General features: G+C 39.0%; 1 protein-coding gene across 2 annotated transcripts in view; it reads left to right on the forward strand.

Annotated features, from left to right (window-relative positions):
- slc39a10 (solute carrier family 39 member 10) overlaps positions 1 to 18,319 on the forward strand; it is a 38,629-nt gene that overhangs the window by 17,806 nt on the left and 2,504 nt on the right. The window contains exons 1-9 of one of the 2 annotated variants that reach the window (XM_077216408.1): positions 2,824 to 3,196; positions 9,623 to 10,726; positions 12,547 to 12,718; positions 13,662 to 13,837; positions 13,926 to 14,099; positions 14,301 to 14,421; positions 14,764 to 15,063; positions 15,156 to 15,236; positions 17,617 to 17,807. In XM_077216408.1, coding sequence (XP_077072523.1) covers positions 3,161 to 3,196; positions 9,623 to 10,726; positions 12,547 to 12,718; positions 13,662 to 13,837; positions 13,926 to 14,099; positions 14,301 to 14,421; positions 14,764 to 15,063; positions 15,156 to 15,236; positions 17,617 to 17,807 — 2,355 coding nt within the window. In that variant the 5' untranslated portion in view covers positions 2,824 to 3,160. Of the gene's footprint in view, positions 1 to 2,823; positions 3,197 to 9,622; positions 10,727 to 12,546; positions 12,719 to 13,661; positions 13,838 to 13,925; positions 14,100 to 14,300; positions 14,422 to 14,763; positions 15,064 to 15,155; positions 15,237 to 17,616; positions 17,808 to 18,319 lie in introns of those variants that run through there. The other variant, XM_077216409.1, reaches the window with a different exon arrangement.

Raw genomic sequence — 18,319 nt, forward strand, 5'->3', positions numbered from 1 at the left:
ATTCTTGAAAACTTGAAGAGTCTGTTGGTTTATTTGTATAGGTTGTATAGTATTTACAGTCATTACGTTCCTGTGTATATTGCGTGAATGACGGGTGGTTGGGCAGATATTGTGTTTTGCGGTAGGTGGTATGCCATATGGAACCGTTGCCACTGAAACTGCATATTTACGCACCAGTGGGGCTCGACAGGCTTAGTCAAACGGTTTGGCGCGTATGGTTGGGTTGCGGACAGATTGTGAGATTGTGGTTAGGTCTCAGCAGCAGGTGAGACATCTCATGTAGAGGTCAGTAAGCTGTGCTGAGTTGAGTGGGGGACGGAGGGGGCTGACGTTGAGACGCCAGAGTCACTGTCGAGCCCTCTTGAGGTGTCGTGGGCTAGTCAATGAAACACTGAGGACGGAAGGTGCCCACTTGAAGACCCTAGAGATGTCCCCTACTCAGCTCAATCCAGACGGTTGTCATGGGGAGACCGCACTGTGGTTGCAGCCGTTGTGTGTGCTGACGCGCGTTAACCCTAGACAGAAGGAGATTTACATCACCATATGGAAAGAAGCGTAAATGGATGGAGAAGCATAGGTTAATGTAAAGCTATGTATTAGTTGGTGCTTATCTTGGCGAAAGCCGAGTACAAATCAGCATGAAGTTTTTTAACATCTACTCTCGTGTAATGGAAATCGTTTATTAACAAGTGTTTTCAGTCATTGTGGGCTGCAAAGATGAAGTTGAGGATGCGGACCCGCGATCTTTGAACGCGCCAGAGAGAAATGTACATTTCAGAAGGATTAGGCCTACATAAGTAGAGAGCAGTTTGTGTTTCGTTTTGATTTGTTCTGTTTAAAAGTAGACATTTCAATAGATGTATTTCTCAGGTCTATACCCTGAGTTTCGGTTCATTTATGAGACGAGTTGCAGTTCACTCGCCGACGCCTCCGTTTCAAGATTATCTATTGTCTGTTATATTTACTACTTATTTATTAAATCCAGGCATTTGGTTGATGAAACATTGATTAAAATGAAGATATAATTAATACAAAACGAAATTGACTTTAATGAAAGGCTTTGTGCTTTCTGTTCGAGGTCTATGTGAAAGTTTTAAAACACTTTAGTGCCGCTTGCGGAGCTTGTCACATCCGTTTTTTACTCATAAATGCGAACACGAAAAATAAAATAAAATTAATATTATATGTTCTGTTGAGAGCCAACCCTTCTTCATCCAGTGGGTAGTAGACTATTACTTTTGATTTGCGCAGTGTAATTCACTGAATTGATTTCTCTGCTGCCAGCCTCTGTCACGTATTGTGTGAGCTTGTGACTATTGCAAGCGCTCAGCTGAGAAGTCCTGATTATATTGTCTGCTAAATTTACTTCTTATTTATTAAATCCAGGCAATTGATTGATTAAACATTGATTTAAAATGCGTGACGCGAGCGACAAATCTCTGACAGTAAACGGATGGCCCATTCTGCGCTGTAACGGGTGCTTTTCTGCGTCTCGGGTAAACAGCTGTTGCGACGCGAGCAATAACGGCCGCGTCCGGTGTAGACACCGTGTTAAAGCTCATTCTGCCTATAACGCTACGTTACAACATCAAGCAATATTCCAATAATTTATATAATTATAACACTTTATATAGGGCCATTTTGCGTCAAGAGTAGCCTAGTTTCACGTTTAGTAGGTACATTTTGCTTACTACTTATTTAGAATAGTATAAAAGTCTGTACATTATGTAATTAAAAACGTTTTCATTATGATATTATAAATTTTACTTTAGTAAAAAGATCTGAGTTATTCCTCTACTTGTAGAGATTAGAGGAATTAAGACTAAAAATAGAAGATAATATCAGTGACACTTTTGATATATTTATTGATCACAAGTTGTTTTATATAACGTGACTAAATTAAAAGACAAAGTCGTTAGTGAAGATTATGCAACAGTATTTAGAATATAATACAATATAACATGCAATGCAAAATAGTTTGGTTACAGCTCAAATGTATCTTCTCATTCTATCATTTCCCCTGCCTCCATTACATATCTTTGTCACACAAGTGTTTGATCACCACATGTGAGTGATCATTGCAAAACGTTTATATATTTATTCTGTTTAAGTACTTTGTATTCTATATACAGTACCCATCAAAAGTTTGTACACACCAATAGGAAAGTGTGTCCAAACTTTGACTGGTACTGTACTATAATACACATAAATAATATTGCTACTGTACACATAAATAATATCGGCCGATATATCGGTATCAGGCTTTTTTTATCGGTATCGGCCCCCAAAAATCCATATCGGTCGGGCTCTAATAAAGACAAGGTAACATTCATTTTACATACAGCACACAGTTAAAATGACATGAATATGACATTTTGGGCAACTGAATATAGCGCAGCATAATGTTAAGTTTGTCGATCGTGCATCTCACAGTGATGCTGTACTCTCCTGTCTGCCTTCAATTCACACGGACCGACCGTTACACACAGAGTAACACGTTCATGCAGGCTACAAATATGCACTTCAGAAGATCTCACTGCTGGATTCGAGGTTTGTGAAATTAAATCTTTATTAGATATTCAAAGATTTGTTTAAATGATAAACACGTATACTGAATGCTGACTGTAAATGAGAACGTATAATAGTGTTTGCCTTTCTTTTACTAATAATATAAAAGCAAAAGCTATAATACTTTTGGTATAGAGTTTCCTTTCTTTGTTTAACCGTTCTATGTAATGACTTATTAGACAAAACTGTTAAACAGAGACCATAACTAATGAAGATGCCATTCTCTTCTCATTGGCGTCAAAATAAAAGTCCCGCTTCCAACACATCGGCCAATCAGAAAAACTCATCGGCCGATGCGATATTTAAAAAATGCCAAATATCAGCCGATATACCGGCCTTGGCAATACATTGGCCGACCTCTAGTACAAATTGCCTTAAACTGCTTTTTTTCCGCATTTGATGTCTACTTCATGGTTGATTAGCGCAAATCTCTCCCTCCACCCACTCCTACACACCCACCTACCAACCCTTACAAACACACACGTCCAGTACACCCTCCCCTCTGCACTAAATCAGCACACTTGAAGAGTTCAAATCATCAGATCTCATTCCATATTGCTGTAGAGCATTCCCTGCCCGAGTCTGACGACGTATGACTTGTTCCTCCACCCCGTTGAAACAGAAAGAGGTAAGCTGTCGGATGCACCTGCAGGCAGATCTGCAGATCCTAAACTAATCTGTATGCCACGTTTTTACGCTGGATAGACTGTAGAAAGAAGATCCTAGTAGTGTGAAGATCAGCAGTTCAGCAAGGTGACAACAACACTAACTTATTTTGGACTTGGTGGTTTCAAAGGTTGCCACTGGTTTAGCTTGCGATATGTTGGATTGATTGTATCTGACTTGGTTATGTTGTCAGAGTTAGCCTAAACCACTCTATAAATATGTCTAGGTTAATCCAGGTCACTCAGCTGATGGTGGAATGTATTTTATTTGCTCTCTTCATGTGATCTGAGCAGTTCTGCTTGCTTTTATGAGATGTAAACCAAGTAAGTTTATGGACTGATTAGCTTACAGTTTAAGTACTTGTGGTTTGAGTGGAAAACCTTTCTGTTTGTCAGCAGTTTTACTAGGTTATCTTACATTTAGTCTCAACAAACTTTAACCGTGTTGCTACTGCTACCATGCATCAGGATTCATTTCCTCAACATTAACCGAATGACGTGCTGTTCTGGACCTTCTGGAGAGTTTGTTTATGTTAAAGGTGTGTGTGTGTTTGGAGTCAAGAGGTCATGCTTTAATTCTTGACTCACCCTAGACACACAAACAGGCCCGTTTAACCAGCTGGACCATCTTATTGGACCGTCTTCTATATTCTTCTATAAAGACCTTTTAGATGTCTTTGTTAGGTAGTCTACATTCACTGGACTCAAACTGTTCCTTGTGCACTGCAGCTATGTATTGCTGTCATTTCCCAGAATTCCTTGTGCTGGCAAAACGTGTAGTTCCCATCTGTTGTGTGGCATCTGCTCATCACTCAAGCCTCGAGGCTTCTCCTGACATGCAATTTTTTTGTGTGTGTTGCAGTTGAAATATGACCGATTAAATGCGTAGATACACCAAGGACGGATGATATATCTGGAGTTATTGGTTGGAGAGACGTGATCCCACATTGCTTGGCTAAGCTGCAGCTTATAGAAATGTTCTGTGGCCTGCTAAAATTCACACTGATCACAAAATGGGTTGGCACAGGCATGAATTGGAGAGGATTATTGGCCGCCATGGCCGGATCGCCACAAAGTTGATCGCCTGTGTTGTAAAAGCTGCTTTATTTGATCCAGACAAGTCCCACTGTAACCCTGCTTAGCCTCTTACAGTAAGCTAGATTGTAAACAGGAATTCACCAGCGGTGGACTCGTGCGTGACTTGCGAGAGATGCTCGGTCTAGGCAGAAGCCTTGTGAGAGTCATATGATGCATCTTAAGGGCTCTCTTTTTCTCTCTCTTCCTCCATTGCTCAGAGGCTCAGTTTAATGTATCATAACAGGACTTGGGCTAGCCCAACAGCTTATTACAGGAATGGATTCTACAAAGGGTGATGTTTGGTACAACTTACCTTCGTAGATTTAGTAAAAAAAAAAATCTTTTTACGTTTTGTTAAAGATGGTTACATAATTCTAAATTCATCATGTAGCTGCCCATGTCATTTGGAGTTCACCCAATGTTTTCTTTTGAACTTTTGCCATGTCATGGTTTGGTTTGGGGTCATGTTGAAGTATAGCACCGTTCAGAGTGGCTCGATCACAGTTAATTCTGCTCCCTCTCTGCAAGCGCTGTGAGATTGACATGCATTTATTTGAAAAAGGAACACATGACAAACATTGTTTCAAACTTGTAATGAGAGGCATTTACAAGCCTGTTTTCCAAAAAAGAACATTAAATGATGGTTTTACTCCACTCACTCACAAATGTAACTTAACTTTGATTTCATTTTATTACTTAAAAGCGTCAATAAAAACTACTAGCCTAACTAATAAAGTTCAAACATTATGAGGGAAGTGAAGTCAGTAAAAAATAAGATCAAATAGTCAAGTTTTCTGACAAAGATTTATCAAATTATTTAAATATTTTATAATAAACCCTAGACCTTTCTCATGATGCTTATTTTGGCTGCACTGTTAGGAAAGACATCATTAATACTGTAATCAGTTTTGTTTTCTGCTCAGAGTTTTAAAGCCAAAAGTTGATCTGTAATAACATAATGGAATATTAGAGAGACCAGAGTTTCCGCTATAAAAAAAGGGTGCCGGTCAAAGTGACCGGCAGAGGTTTCGTTATACAGACATTTTGATGATATGCCGGTCAAATATCGCCTCTTAATTAGTCAGGTTGAGGAAAACTGGAGGCAGTCTATGTAACTTAAAAAAATTACATAATCAGGCCATATAGAATGCACCATGTTGTTATTATTAGCTTAACTTTCAAATAGACGGAAAAAAAACATGAACGTCTGACTGGCGTCAATCAACGGCAATTGTTTTTTACTATTGTTTCACACACATTCACTTTTCGAACATTGAGGCACGGTGAAGGCTACCTAATAAATAAAACATCTCCAGTTAACTAGTAGATTATTAATTTAGTTCGCTATTAAATAAGAGATCTAGCGCTAAAATCTGTTGTTTTTGAAATCAAGCTGAGCGCTCGTGTCCGCTGCTATCAGTTGCATGGATGACGCGCTGTGCAAGTTGCGCAATCTTCACTCGGACGCGCGTTTCAATCTATCGCCGTTGAGGAGACTCTCTATTCATTCCGGTGAAATCACAAAATAAAATGCACACAAACGTGTCCCTGCTTGATATAGACTGTGAATAGCATATGTTCATCAGTGCATGGTTAGTTTTGATTGGAGAAAAAAAAAACTGTACAAGTGCGCGGACTAGAACCACTGATCTATAGGCTATAATGAGATGTTCCTGATTCACCATCGTCTGGCCTCTGAAAAAAGCTTTTAAGGCTAGTCTGCCTGGGCCTGGCCATATTTGAAACGTCTCACTCAATCGTTCGTTGTTTAGGTCTATATTACAGCCGTTTTAGGCGTGCGCTTTATTTGAAATTCAGCATGCGATGTGGTTTCATAACTTTCAAACGGTAGAGCCTGTTCCTTTATATTTATAACATAGCCAAAGTTCGGTGTATTTTTGCTTTATACATTTTAGGCTTATTCTCAAATTCAGATTGTGTTAGGGGGGCGGGATCATTAGGAAATTTTAATCGGACAATTTGACCGGAGAGATTTAATTTTGTCGGACATTTCATTTTTTTCCCGGCCAATGTCCGGTAATTACCGGACAACGGAAACGCTGAGAGAGACTAGTTAAAAATAAAAGCAAGTAAATATTATGTGGTAGAATCATCTGTATTTTGGGCTGTTCACTGGAAGGCTTTTGATTAAGATCATTACAGACATAGTAGTAACATGAATCTCACTTATGAGAAAGTGAACAATCATCTATATCTCTATCTGTTCAGAAGAAGGCTTCAGTACTCTGGTTGTGATTATGTGCGTCTGCTTGAGGCTTAAAGTTCCTGAGACTGTTCTGATCCCAACCTATGTGTGTGAGGACACTATATAAACACACCTCAGTAAATGGCACACTGCTCGTCTCATTCATATCTTAGTTGAAACAGGTGCCCATGGAAACATAAGTGTTCAGTTTATCCTTCCCTGTTACCAATCAAACTGAAAACAGTATGTAGAAAGCATGGCTCTGGCTCTGCACAGATAGTGGCCCTGCAGACAAGATCAGGTGTAGGAGTGTGTAACAATATATTGTCACAATATATCGCAATACAAACATGCAACAATATGTATTGTTGATAGTGTCAATATATATTGTGTATAGTTCACCCAAAATGAAAATTACTGTGTGTGAAAAGTCAAGTTTACAGAGTTTCAGTGTCAGTACTACATTAAACTACTATGTGTTGAATATAATGTATAATAATGCAATGGGGGAATATTTGTGGGTCCTGATAATGTCAAATGTCTTATATTACCAGTAAAAAGTGGCCTACATTATGTATGTATGTAGTCAGTAAAAGAGTGCAAGCATATTCGTCTAAAATAATTCTGTATTTTCAGCTTCCGAATCATGAATATTTTTATTCTGGTGTCACCATTGTCCTTTGCATTGGGTTACCAGCACCAAATACAAGCCTATTCATTTTCCTGAAACCAATGTAATACCAAATTTAGCATTTTAATCAAAAGTTAGTTTTTTGCTAACCTTTTACCATTTGTCTTTGAGTATCGCAATAATATCGTATCGTGAGTTCAGTACCGTGATATGCATCGAATTGTGACATGGGGTATCATTACACCCCTACTAGAGTGTCTGTTGTGATACTGCATGCATTTGTTCAGAATTGCTTTAAATTTTCTGCCAGGACTGCTGGTACAACACCGAATGGTTCTGATATTTCCTTTATATTTCATCTTGATATATTCATCTTGATTCAGATTTACTGGTACATTTTAAAGGCATCACATCTTTCACGCTTTAACTTTTAAAATCTTGAAATTTGATAGTTTCATAACACTCCCTGTAATGATGTATGAGGATGCTATAATTGGCATATTTCACATGAAAATTCAAATGATAATTTGCAAACAGTGGAGTGGTGTTTAAGATGTTCAGTTGAAGAGCCCCTCTGAATTTCACATGCCTTTTCACTTCACTTGATCACAAGTGTTTTCCAGCTGAACAAAGTCAAGTCCACTAGTATTTGTCTTATGATATCTCTGCAGCACATGACTGCTGATTTTAAGGATTTTCCCCCCAAAAAAATTATCAGCCATTTTTGGGATGTCATAACCAACAAAGAGTGTATTGAGCCAGCACAATGAGGCAGGATTATCTTCATACAGGCTGTGCTCCTGGCCTATCCTTTATTCTGAAGGGTTCAGAGGTCACTCCACTCTCATGGTTATAAACACTGTGTTGTTGAGGGGAAGGATCATAACTATATATGTACTATGACCATCTTCACGCTTTAATACGAGTTCATATGCTTTAACAGGCTGGAGCGCAGGCTGTCGTAAGTACTGCTCACAGGATATTTTGGCTTAAACAACCATTTAATAAATTTGGTTATTTTGTATTCTATGCACAGATACTTTTTAGTCTGTAGGTTTTTTTCCCTTGAGTTTATCAGAATTTTTTTTTCAGTAAATTAAGTGCAAGCTAAAAAGCTTAACACATCTGTTACAGCAAACTGTTTTTGCAGATATGAAAACTTTTTTTCAGTGTAACTTGTAATGCACTGTAGCCAAATATTACGGTGATCTCTATGTACTTTCAACCTTGCATTTACTATTTTTGGCAGACTTATGATTCCTTCCGATAGGGAAGTTACGTTTGATAAATGATTATCTGATGGTTAAAAACCCTGCTGCATATAAATGTCTTTTAATGTTAGGCATACAGATTTTTTTTCTGTAAACACAATTCACAGTTGGTGTCATATTTCCTTAACATAAATAACCCATGAAAAAAGTTAGAAATGAAAGAAATTAGTTAGCTGCAGCTAACTAAAAACCGAAGCATGTTGTTGTTTTTGCATTTTCTTTTTCAGATTTCTAGAAAATGGAATATTGGGGTAATCTGGTTATAGCAATCGGGTCAATGTGTTTACATGATGCTTTCATAATCATACTGTAACCAAATTCTTAATATTAGAGTATTCCTATGCATGTAAAGTGCACTCTCTGCTCAGATACATTTGGAGAGATTTGATTGTGAGATTTGCTAGTGTGCAAAAACTATTAGAGAATAAATGGAAATGCATTTGGAATAAAGTTTTTGGAAATGCTTGCACCCATATCCATTTCACAAACATGTTTCTTATTTGTGGCTCTTGTATGCAGATTTAAGCAAAGACTCTTTCTCATGCTGAGATCTCTTGACTCTATTTTGTTTAATAACAGATTGATCAAGCTTTCCCCTCCAAGGCTCACAGTAGTTGCTGTAGTGGAACCATTAAAGCTCTTCAGTGCTTTTCCAGCTGGGAATCTATCAGCCCCCTGGAAAAAGGGATAGATCTAGATGTCCCCCCTCCATCCTTTTCCATATAATAAGGCTCTCAAGATGAAAAGCCATTTCAATTTTTTTTTTAAATAATCAGATTTGTGGGTTGTCAAAATTTATGTTCTATTGCACTTTCACTTTAAAGGGTTAGTTCACACAAAATTAAATTCTGTCATTACTCACCCTTGTGTCGTTCCAAACCCATAAGACCTTTGTTCATCTTCAGAACACAAATGAAGATGTTTTTATAATTTTTTTTTAGAGCTTTCTGTCCCTCCATTGAACGCTGACATTGGAATCTCAGATTCAAGCCACACATTTTAATATGGTTGTTATTCACGAAACTTTGCTTTAAAGTCCATACATATCACAATCGGTTCATACTGCTGTTAACACTTTCTCTGACAAGCGTTTGCAATAACGTGTGTGTTATTGTGACGTTCGGCATACAGCCTATTGCCTTTTGTAGAACAACTTGGGTGTATTTCTGTTGTACTGAGTTGTTGGATTTTCATTTCTTCACAGAGGTTACTAAGCGAGGAGATAATGAGAGTTCACACACATACCAGATTCTGCTTTCTCTGCGTGCTGACCCTGCTGTACCATCAGTGCAGTCACTGCCATGAAGGAGGGTCCCACCATCACCACGGGCACAACCATGGTGACCATGACCATGTCCACAGCGACCTGCAGATTTCAGAATTGTCCTGCGATAGCTTATCGGACCGGTTAGTACACGGCAGCAATGGCCAACCTGCAGAGAACGAGCAACGTTACTACATTCACCAGTTGTTCTGTAGGTACGGCCAGAAGGATCGTCTGGATTTTAAAGGCTTCCAGAGTTTGCTGTTGAGTTTAGGGCTGGGAGAGGTAAGGGTTGTTGGGCTGGAGCACGAGGATCTTGGCCACGATCATGTGGCACACTTGGATATTCTCGAGGTTCAGGAAGGACGGCACTCGCATTCGGCCGGTCATCCGCACCCTCACCAGAAGTCCCACAAGAACCACCACGAGAATGAAGAACACGTCCCTGACAAGGAGCTACCGTGCAGCAAAACAGCCGAGAGCACCACTCGCAGTGGATCTGAGAAACATAACCATGAGAAAGACAGTGATCATGAACACATCCACAGACATGTCACAGACAATCCTCAAACTCAAGATCATGACGATGACCACACACATTCACACACACACAGTCAACAACAACTGGAACATGATCATGACCAAAAGAGTAGTGAACATACAAAAGAAAACAATGATCTCAGTGACAAAAGCCACCATCATCATGACCACCATCACCACAAGCACCCCCACCCTCATCTCCATGGTCCAGACACTGTGGAGCACACCTTAGCAACGCCTCAGCTCACACCCCGAATCCAGCCTTCTTCACCCACTGAGCTTCCCACCACACAACCTAGAAGAAACAGGAGACCACCTAAAGTCAGAGCCCATCAAGGCCGCAACAAGACCAGCACCACTGTTACTCAGGCCATGGAGCTGGAGACCATCGGAGATGACCAGGATCACAGCCCTATTCAGCCGCAGAGGGGCAGAAGAGAAGTGCCAGGAGAAGATCTGTCTGTCAAATCACATGCACACAGTGCTTTTCACCAACATGAGGAGGTACATCTCAGCATCTGTCTTACCATATGGTTGTTAATAAATGGTAGTGCTCTTCAGATGTGCCTCAAGAGTCTGATCAGGGATTGGTTATTAGTTGTTTGGCATAGTTCAATTTTGTAGGGCTGGACCAGAATATTCGAATATTCGTTCGGTGGGTTGGTATTCGATTTGAAAATTTGACATTCGAATATTCGTTTTTTTGTTTTTTGTAGGGCTGGACCAGAATATTCGAATATTCGTTCGGTGGGTTGGTATTCGATTTGAAAATTTGACATTCGAATATTCGTTTTTTTGTTTTTTTTTTGCACACCTGGGATCCCCCGCGAAACGGTTCTCACTCGCGCTTGAATAAGGCCGGCGACACACTGGCTGCATGGCGTGAGCGTCTCAGCTGTGTGGCATGTACGCTTTTATTTCAGCTCCCATGTTAACAGGTTGGAGTTTGCACACTGCCTGTGTGAAACACGCGTCTCAGGCGCGGCTCGAGCCACGCGGAAAATGCGTGCATGCTAGAAATAGAACCGACGCCTAACTGCAACGGGAGTGTTCTCTGGCTAGAGCGCAGAACAGCGGAGTTTGTATGGACCGAAGTGCATGCCTGAGCTTGTGTTTTGGGTTAAGCTGCGTTGCTTTGACATTGTGGAAAATAGAATAATAGAAACAAAATGTATTAGCCTTTTACCCGTTATTATCAATCTAAATTAATCTCGTTTTTAATTTAACTTAATTTCGTTTTTCTTTATTTAAATTTTGTTTTTTCTTTATTTAAGTTTCATTTTTCTTTATTTAAATTTCGTTTTTTTCTTTATTTAAGTTTCATTTTTCTTTATTTAAATTTCGTTTTTCTTTATTTAAGTTTCGTTTTTCTTTATTTAAATTTATTTTTTTCTTTATTTAAATTTCGTTTTTCCTTATTTAAATTTATTTTTTTCTTTATTTAAATTTCGTTTTTCTTTATTTAAATCTACCCTTTACTGTGTCAGTAATTTGTTAGTCAGAAAAATATTAGACTACCTTAAAAGTATTGCTTAATTTAACAGACCTGTGTGTGTGCGTTTTATATCATAGTGGAGTGTCCGTTCTCGGAGCATATAAACCCTGCCCGCGTGAGGTGCGCTGCTTCCCGCTCGCGCTGTTCTGTAGCTGACTAAAAGTATTAATTCTGAATGTGTCGCGTCTCGCGTGTCCATCTATATTGCACCAAATGCAACACTGCACTCCCTTGTGAAGTCGGTTGGATGAACGGTTCTCGAAATAATCAAAATGCAAAAAGACAGACCAACACAGAGATTCCTGCCTTTATTAGTGAAAAGAATATGTTCAGCCCCCTCTCGCCGAAGCTTCGAATATTCGATGTTCATTACTACCGAAGCTTCGAAGCTCAAAAAATGGTATTCGGACCAGCCCTACAATTTTGGCATCATAAAAGCACTTCGTAACAAAAATGACAGTTGCAGAAGATAGTTGCAGTTGGACTACTTCAAGCTAGGCATATAAATTATTATGCATTATTCAGTTTATTTTTGTGAGGACTATGACAGATTTGTGGAATTAACAGTGGTAGACAGTAATAAAGTATTTTTTACGTTTAACGATATAATAATGCAAATTAATGTCCAATCACTACTTTTGTATTTTGTTTTTAGCATTTAATGTCTTCATCCATCTTTCTTATTATAGGATGACATAAAATTGAAAAATACTATAACTGGCACTAATATTATATATATTTGATATGTGCTTTTTATTCCTTGTATTCGTTGAGAAATTAGTCATGTATGAATGCAAAGTAAAAATCTCAGTCTCTCTCTTTCCGTCAGTGCCTGAATTTAACAGAGCTGCTACACCAGTATGGACTGAGCTCAGATTCTCTCATATCTCCAGTGCAGTTCACCTATTTATGTCCAGCACTGCTCTACCAGATAGACAGACGCTTCTGCATCCTTCATTATCACCACGTTGAGTCCGAGGCACAAGATGCAACATCTGCAGGTAAAAGTGATCCTGTACTAGTATGATTTTGTATCGACAAAGTATAGACACTCATCTACAGTTCTCTCTATACCGGTCTAGTTTGCTAGCTAATAAAGAGAGTGAACAGATTTAGTAAATGGTGGTAAAGCTTTGTAAAGTTTAACAACCAGTTGAGAACCAATTCCTAAACCATATTAAAACTGTTCTATGATATTTACATTAGACATTTCCTACCTTATGCTGTTTCAGATTACACAATATCTATCATTTCATCTCATATAGTGTGTCATAGACTAGCATGTTTAATTTTTTCCCCATCCTTCGGTCATTCTAAACCCCGGGTAAACGGATTCCTGGGTTATCTTTATTCACGTTTCACACTGAACAATCCTAAACCCCAGGTTAAAGTCCTTATTTGCATATTTGCAGTGTCAGTGTTACTGACTGGACAAGCGCAGCACATGGCATGCACAGCACTGTTTACATAAAGGCTCTAGCATTGCGCATCCTCATATTACACATTGCTGACTGTAATATCAAGTTTTTTCTAACCCTAACTTTTCAAACTACAAAAGTAAGAATGAAACTGTCTCTTCTTCTCTCCAGTTGTTTATATACAACAATCCAACTGTTTATATACATCGCGCGGTGTTTCCGTGACTGCCCAAAGCGAGTGAATATAAGGCAGGCCATTGGTTGTCGGTTGCTAGCATCTAGTTGTAACATTTTAACACCGCATCGTATTACACTGTATAGGTTTGGTACCGCAATGCGGAGTTAACACTGCAAAAGCGGTGCAACGCTTTTTAACCCCATATCTAAATTACAAGTATGAAACGCTCCTTTACCAGGTCTTAAAAGCGGTGTTTAGAACGACGATAACCCAGGGTTAAGTGCAGTGTGAAAAGCCCTTATGCGTCCAGTGATCGCTTACCCACTGCTGCTGTTTATGTTTCTGCAGTGTGGGTCTGGATGTGGGGCTTTGTGTCTATCACTATCATCAGTCTGCTGTCTCTGCTGGGTGTTATTCTGGTGCCCATTCTCAACCAATCCTGCTTCAAGTTTCTCTTGACCTTCCTGGTGGCACTGGCGGTGGGAACCCTCAGTGGGGATGCCTTACTGCATCTACTCCCTCATGTAAGTTCATTTTTTGGGACAAACAAAGATTTAACCATTGCAAGGTGCAAACGGTCAAACTTTTCAACTGTTTCCCTATATTTTGCAGTCTCAAGGGGACCATAATCACAGTTTTGAAGGACAGACGGAGGAAGAACCTGTAGAGGATTATCTGACAAAGTTTGATGGAGTTTGGAAAGGACTGACTGCTTTAGCAGGAATCTACCTCCTCTTCATTATTGAACATTGCATTGGCATGTTCAAACACTACAGCGACCAAAGGGTATGAGACACCACAATACCTTCGAGTTTAAACGGAGAATTTTTTTTTTTTTAGAAATCTTGCAAAAAGGTCAAGAAAACCATGACAGGGTTGAGGCAGACTAAAATAAAATCCATAATCGCTGCAGATAGTGGGGCACAGCGAAACAAACTTCTCAGAACCTAGTGCTTATAAACACTTCTCTGTTCATGCTTTCCACAGGGAGGCCTCTGCCAGAGAAAGAAAAAGGGAGAGCAGGCAGAGATCGGGAGGAAATTGTCAGACCACAAACTCAACAGGCGTTCAGATGCTGAGTGGCTCCATCTGAAGCCTTTAACTGAAGGTGGGTTGTTCATTTCTTTATCAAATCCCAACACAATTTATTTTTGCGTTTAATTAAAGTTGTATGTGTTGATATCCTGAAGATCCTTTTGAGTCTCTTCCTATAAACTGATATTATAAGAATGAACTCAAGCTGTGTAACACACCAACCTTGGTGCAGTAAAATTTAAGAGGTAACACAGCATTTGAGTCAAGAGCAGCTCATTGAAGTCTGAGCCCAGGCTGAGAGCTGAGTAGGTTGAGTCTCAGTCTGAACAATTGAGACAGCATAAATATACTTTTTTTTGGATTGAATAAAACCTGTTTTTGCATCAGTGTTGTCCTTCCTTTCTTTTTCATGCAGGAGACGGTACGACTTGTGAAGCCGGACACAATGACACTCAGATGACGGAGTTGCAGTCTCTTGATTCACCCAGCAAGATGCCGCTAGCCATCTCTGTTTCAGAACACCCCTATAAGGAAGCTGTAAAAACGGAAGAGGACAGTGGGCCAAAGGCCAAGTCAAAAAAGCATGGACATGGTCACTCCCACCATGGGCATTGTCACTCTGACCAGGAAATGAAAGATGCAGGCATTGCCAGCATAGCATGGATGGTCATTATGGGAGATGGGATGCATAACTTTAGTGATGGACTCGCTATAGGTCAGTTTGTGTGCATTGAAACTAGTCGTAGATTAATTTGTCTTTATTCAAAAGGGTTTCTGTATCTGAGGAACTTTGTTTGTCACCTACAGGTGCTGCTTTCAGTGCTAATATTACGGGTGGCATTAGTACTTCAGTAGCTGTGTTTTGTCACGAACTGCCCCATGAACTAGGTAAGTGGCTTAACCAGCTGTAGTGTCAAGAGACAAAATATTTGAATAGCAGATCCATTTACTTTCATTTGACCTCTAGGTGTGCAGTAAAATGATTAGTGTCCATATCAAAAATTAACATTCTGTTTATTATGAGCTTGTGCTGCAGTTATGATGTCTTCTGCTTGTCTTAAATGATCAAGCTTAAAGTTGAGTGGATTCTCATTTTCTGGAAGGGATTCCAACAATATTGTTCCTTTGTGCTGTTAATGTTATAGTTGTAACGTGCCCATAATAATACAATTCGAATGATTATTATAACTTTATAGTTATTGTCCTTGGTGTGAACAGGCCATAACCCTGAAAAAAAAGACATCAACATGTCAATGAGGTCATGTTTAGCTTCAGGGTGATGCGGCAATCCTGGTGTAAGCTGGTGTGAGTTTTTATCGCCAATGAGGTGTCCTTTATCCATTTTCGATTGACACAAACTCAGGAACATCAAGGCAAAGAGCCCCAGCTGTTTTTCTCTGCTCTCTTTTTCATGTTTGAATGAATCAAAAACACTGGACTAAAGCAACACTGCGGCACATATGGGTTTAAAGACTGCAAAGCTTTTATGAAGTTTGAGGTAGCTGTCTAGAGGGCCACTCTTTTTAAAATTACCCTTTTTTTGTTTGAACTGAACCAGACATTACAATACCACAGAAGTAACAAACAGTATGCCTTTGATGTATTAATTATGTTTTGTATTTGATGTTTACATTTACTGTTTGCTATTCAGTGGAGGCAACGGGACTCTTAACAATTTTTTTTTTTTTTTTACTAGACTCCCCGTATTGTGGCTTAAAGGGTCATGAAACCCCCCTCTTTCAGCTCAAGTCTAGCTCATAATCCTTTTGAAAAAATTAAACTTAAATGGGTGTGGATGGCTGTGAGAAGAAGGGAGGGAGTGGGTGTGGCAGGGGAGAGGGGGGAACTGTCATCGCCAGTGGCCCATGCATATCGACTGTCATTAAAAATCAGTGGTAACGTGAGGAAATGCTAGATTTTTTTTATAGCTAGCAAAGTTAAAGTCTAATGAAATACACTGACACTATTATTGTCCTTTCAAAAGTAACTGAATGCCCTGCTACATATATTAGCCTACAGTAATCGTAATTCTATTTAAAACATATAAATGTACATGTATAATTATAATGTCATTATAAAATATATAGTTATTTATATACACACTATAAATGCATATATTTGAAAATAATAAAAAAAGATTCTGTGCATAGCCTAGATCTACGTGCCCCCTGAACCCAAATTACATATATATTTAATTACACAAATTAAGCATTCAATTGAGGTATTATCGAAATATAAAAAAATGTAATAACGAGTGCTTATTTAACAAAAGGCAAGTAAAACGATCAGGGTTACATTTTAGACACACACATACCTCTGAAAGGATAGAAAAGTCCTCGGGACTTGGTACCACATTATCGCAAGACGTAACTTGCATTGGTCGTCAACAAGGCCGAAGTCCACCATTCTCCAGTTCTCGAAGCTCTCTCTCGAAAAATGTTTGCTGCACACATATAATTTAGATGTGTCCGTGGTTGATGGCCAACCAACCGCCCGGAGCCAGAGTCTAGCCCTGGCAGCATGGCGGGAAAATATATTCAACCCACTTTGACTTTTGTCCCACGAACACAAACACTTGCGTCCCATGATTGTCTCTCTCCTTTACTACGCGATATCACAGTTTGACATGTCTGTGGAAAGATCCACGTGGTGTCATGAATAATTAAGAGACACTGTCTCTTCTCATATAATATGAAAACTCAGTCTCATTAATAATTATGAGACACCGATGAGTCATCAAAGCACTTACAGTGCTCTGCCACGATGAAGATTTTTTAAACCCGGAAGACGAAAATAGAGGGAAAAAACTACAATTTAGCCATTTTCACCCTACTATTAAATCTAACCGATGCTAACATTGTCTTCAATGGTGTTCAACACGCATACCTCTGTTAAAATCTCAGAAAAATTTGGTTTAGGGTTTCATGACCCTTTAAGAAACACGGCTATAATACAGGGTTTCTTACCAGCCTGAAGTGCTTTTAATTGCTTTTGACTGATTTAACTGGGCCTGATGACACAGACTAAAAGTCCAGAGTGTAGTTTAGAAAGGACAAATGTATGTGAAGGCTCCTCGCATATATTTTCAGTAATTAGGAGGAAATGAGTGGCAGCAGGAAAGTCCTCTTTAGTTTTTTCTGACAGATTAAGAAGGACAGCCCGTTCTCGAGGCAGTTATTGTCAGGTTTAGCATGGGTTAACTATATGCACAGTACTTTACTGTTGTTTATTGTACATTAATAGTGCACATTTGTGTTTTTTCTTTCAGGTGACTTTGCTGTTTTATTGAAGGCTGGGATGTCCGTGAAGCAAGCCATTGTGTACAACGTCCTCTCTGCCCTGATGGCTTACGCTGGCATGTTGATCGGCACGGCCGTGGGACAGTACACGCACAACGTCACCAGCTGGATCTTTGCTGTCACTGCTGGCATGTTTCTCTATGTGGCATTAGTTGATATGGTAAGAGAACCAAAATGCAGATGATCTTAGCTTGCCAGTTACAGTGCGATCTTGCACATCCCTTGCACAACCTGACCATTTGTGAATTAATATTTGGCGGTCAACTTCATACTGGGCCTTTTAGCAGCAGTTCTTATACTTACTAAGGCTGCATTTATTTAATCAAAAATACAGTAAAAACAGTAATATTGTAAAATATTATTACAATTTAAAATAACTGTTTTCAGTTTTAATACATTTTAAAATGTAATTTATTCCTGTGATGGAAAAGCTGAGTTTTTAGCATCAATTACTCCACTCTTCAGTGTCACATAATCCTTCATAAATCATTATAACATGGTTATTTGCTATTATTTATTTATCCATGTTTAAATAGTTTTTTGTATTCTTTGATGAATAAAGTTAAAATAACATTTGTTTGGAATATAATTCTTGCAACAATGTACAAGTCTTTACTGTCACTTTTGATCAATTTAATGCATTAAAAAAAAACTCTCAATTAGTTAATATTT

The sequence above is a fragment of the Siphateles boraxobius genome, unplaced genomic scaffold (assembly GCF_051911475.1).
Source record: "Siphateles boraxobius isolate OS27281-9 unplaced genomic scaffold, OSU_SipBor_1 7, whole genome shotgun sequence".
NCBI classification, from domain to species: Eukaryota; Metazoa; Chordata; class Actinopteri; order Cypriniformes; family Leuciscidae; genus Siphateles; species Siphateles boraxobius.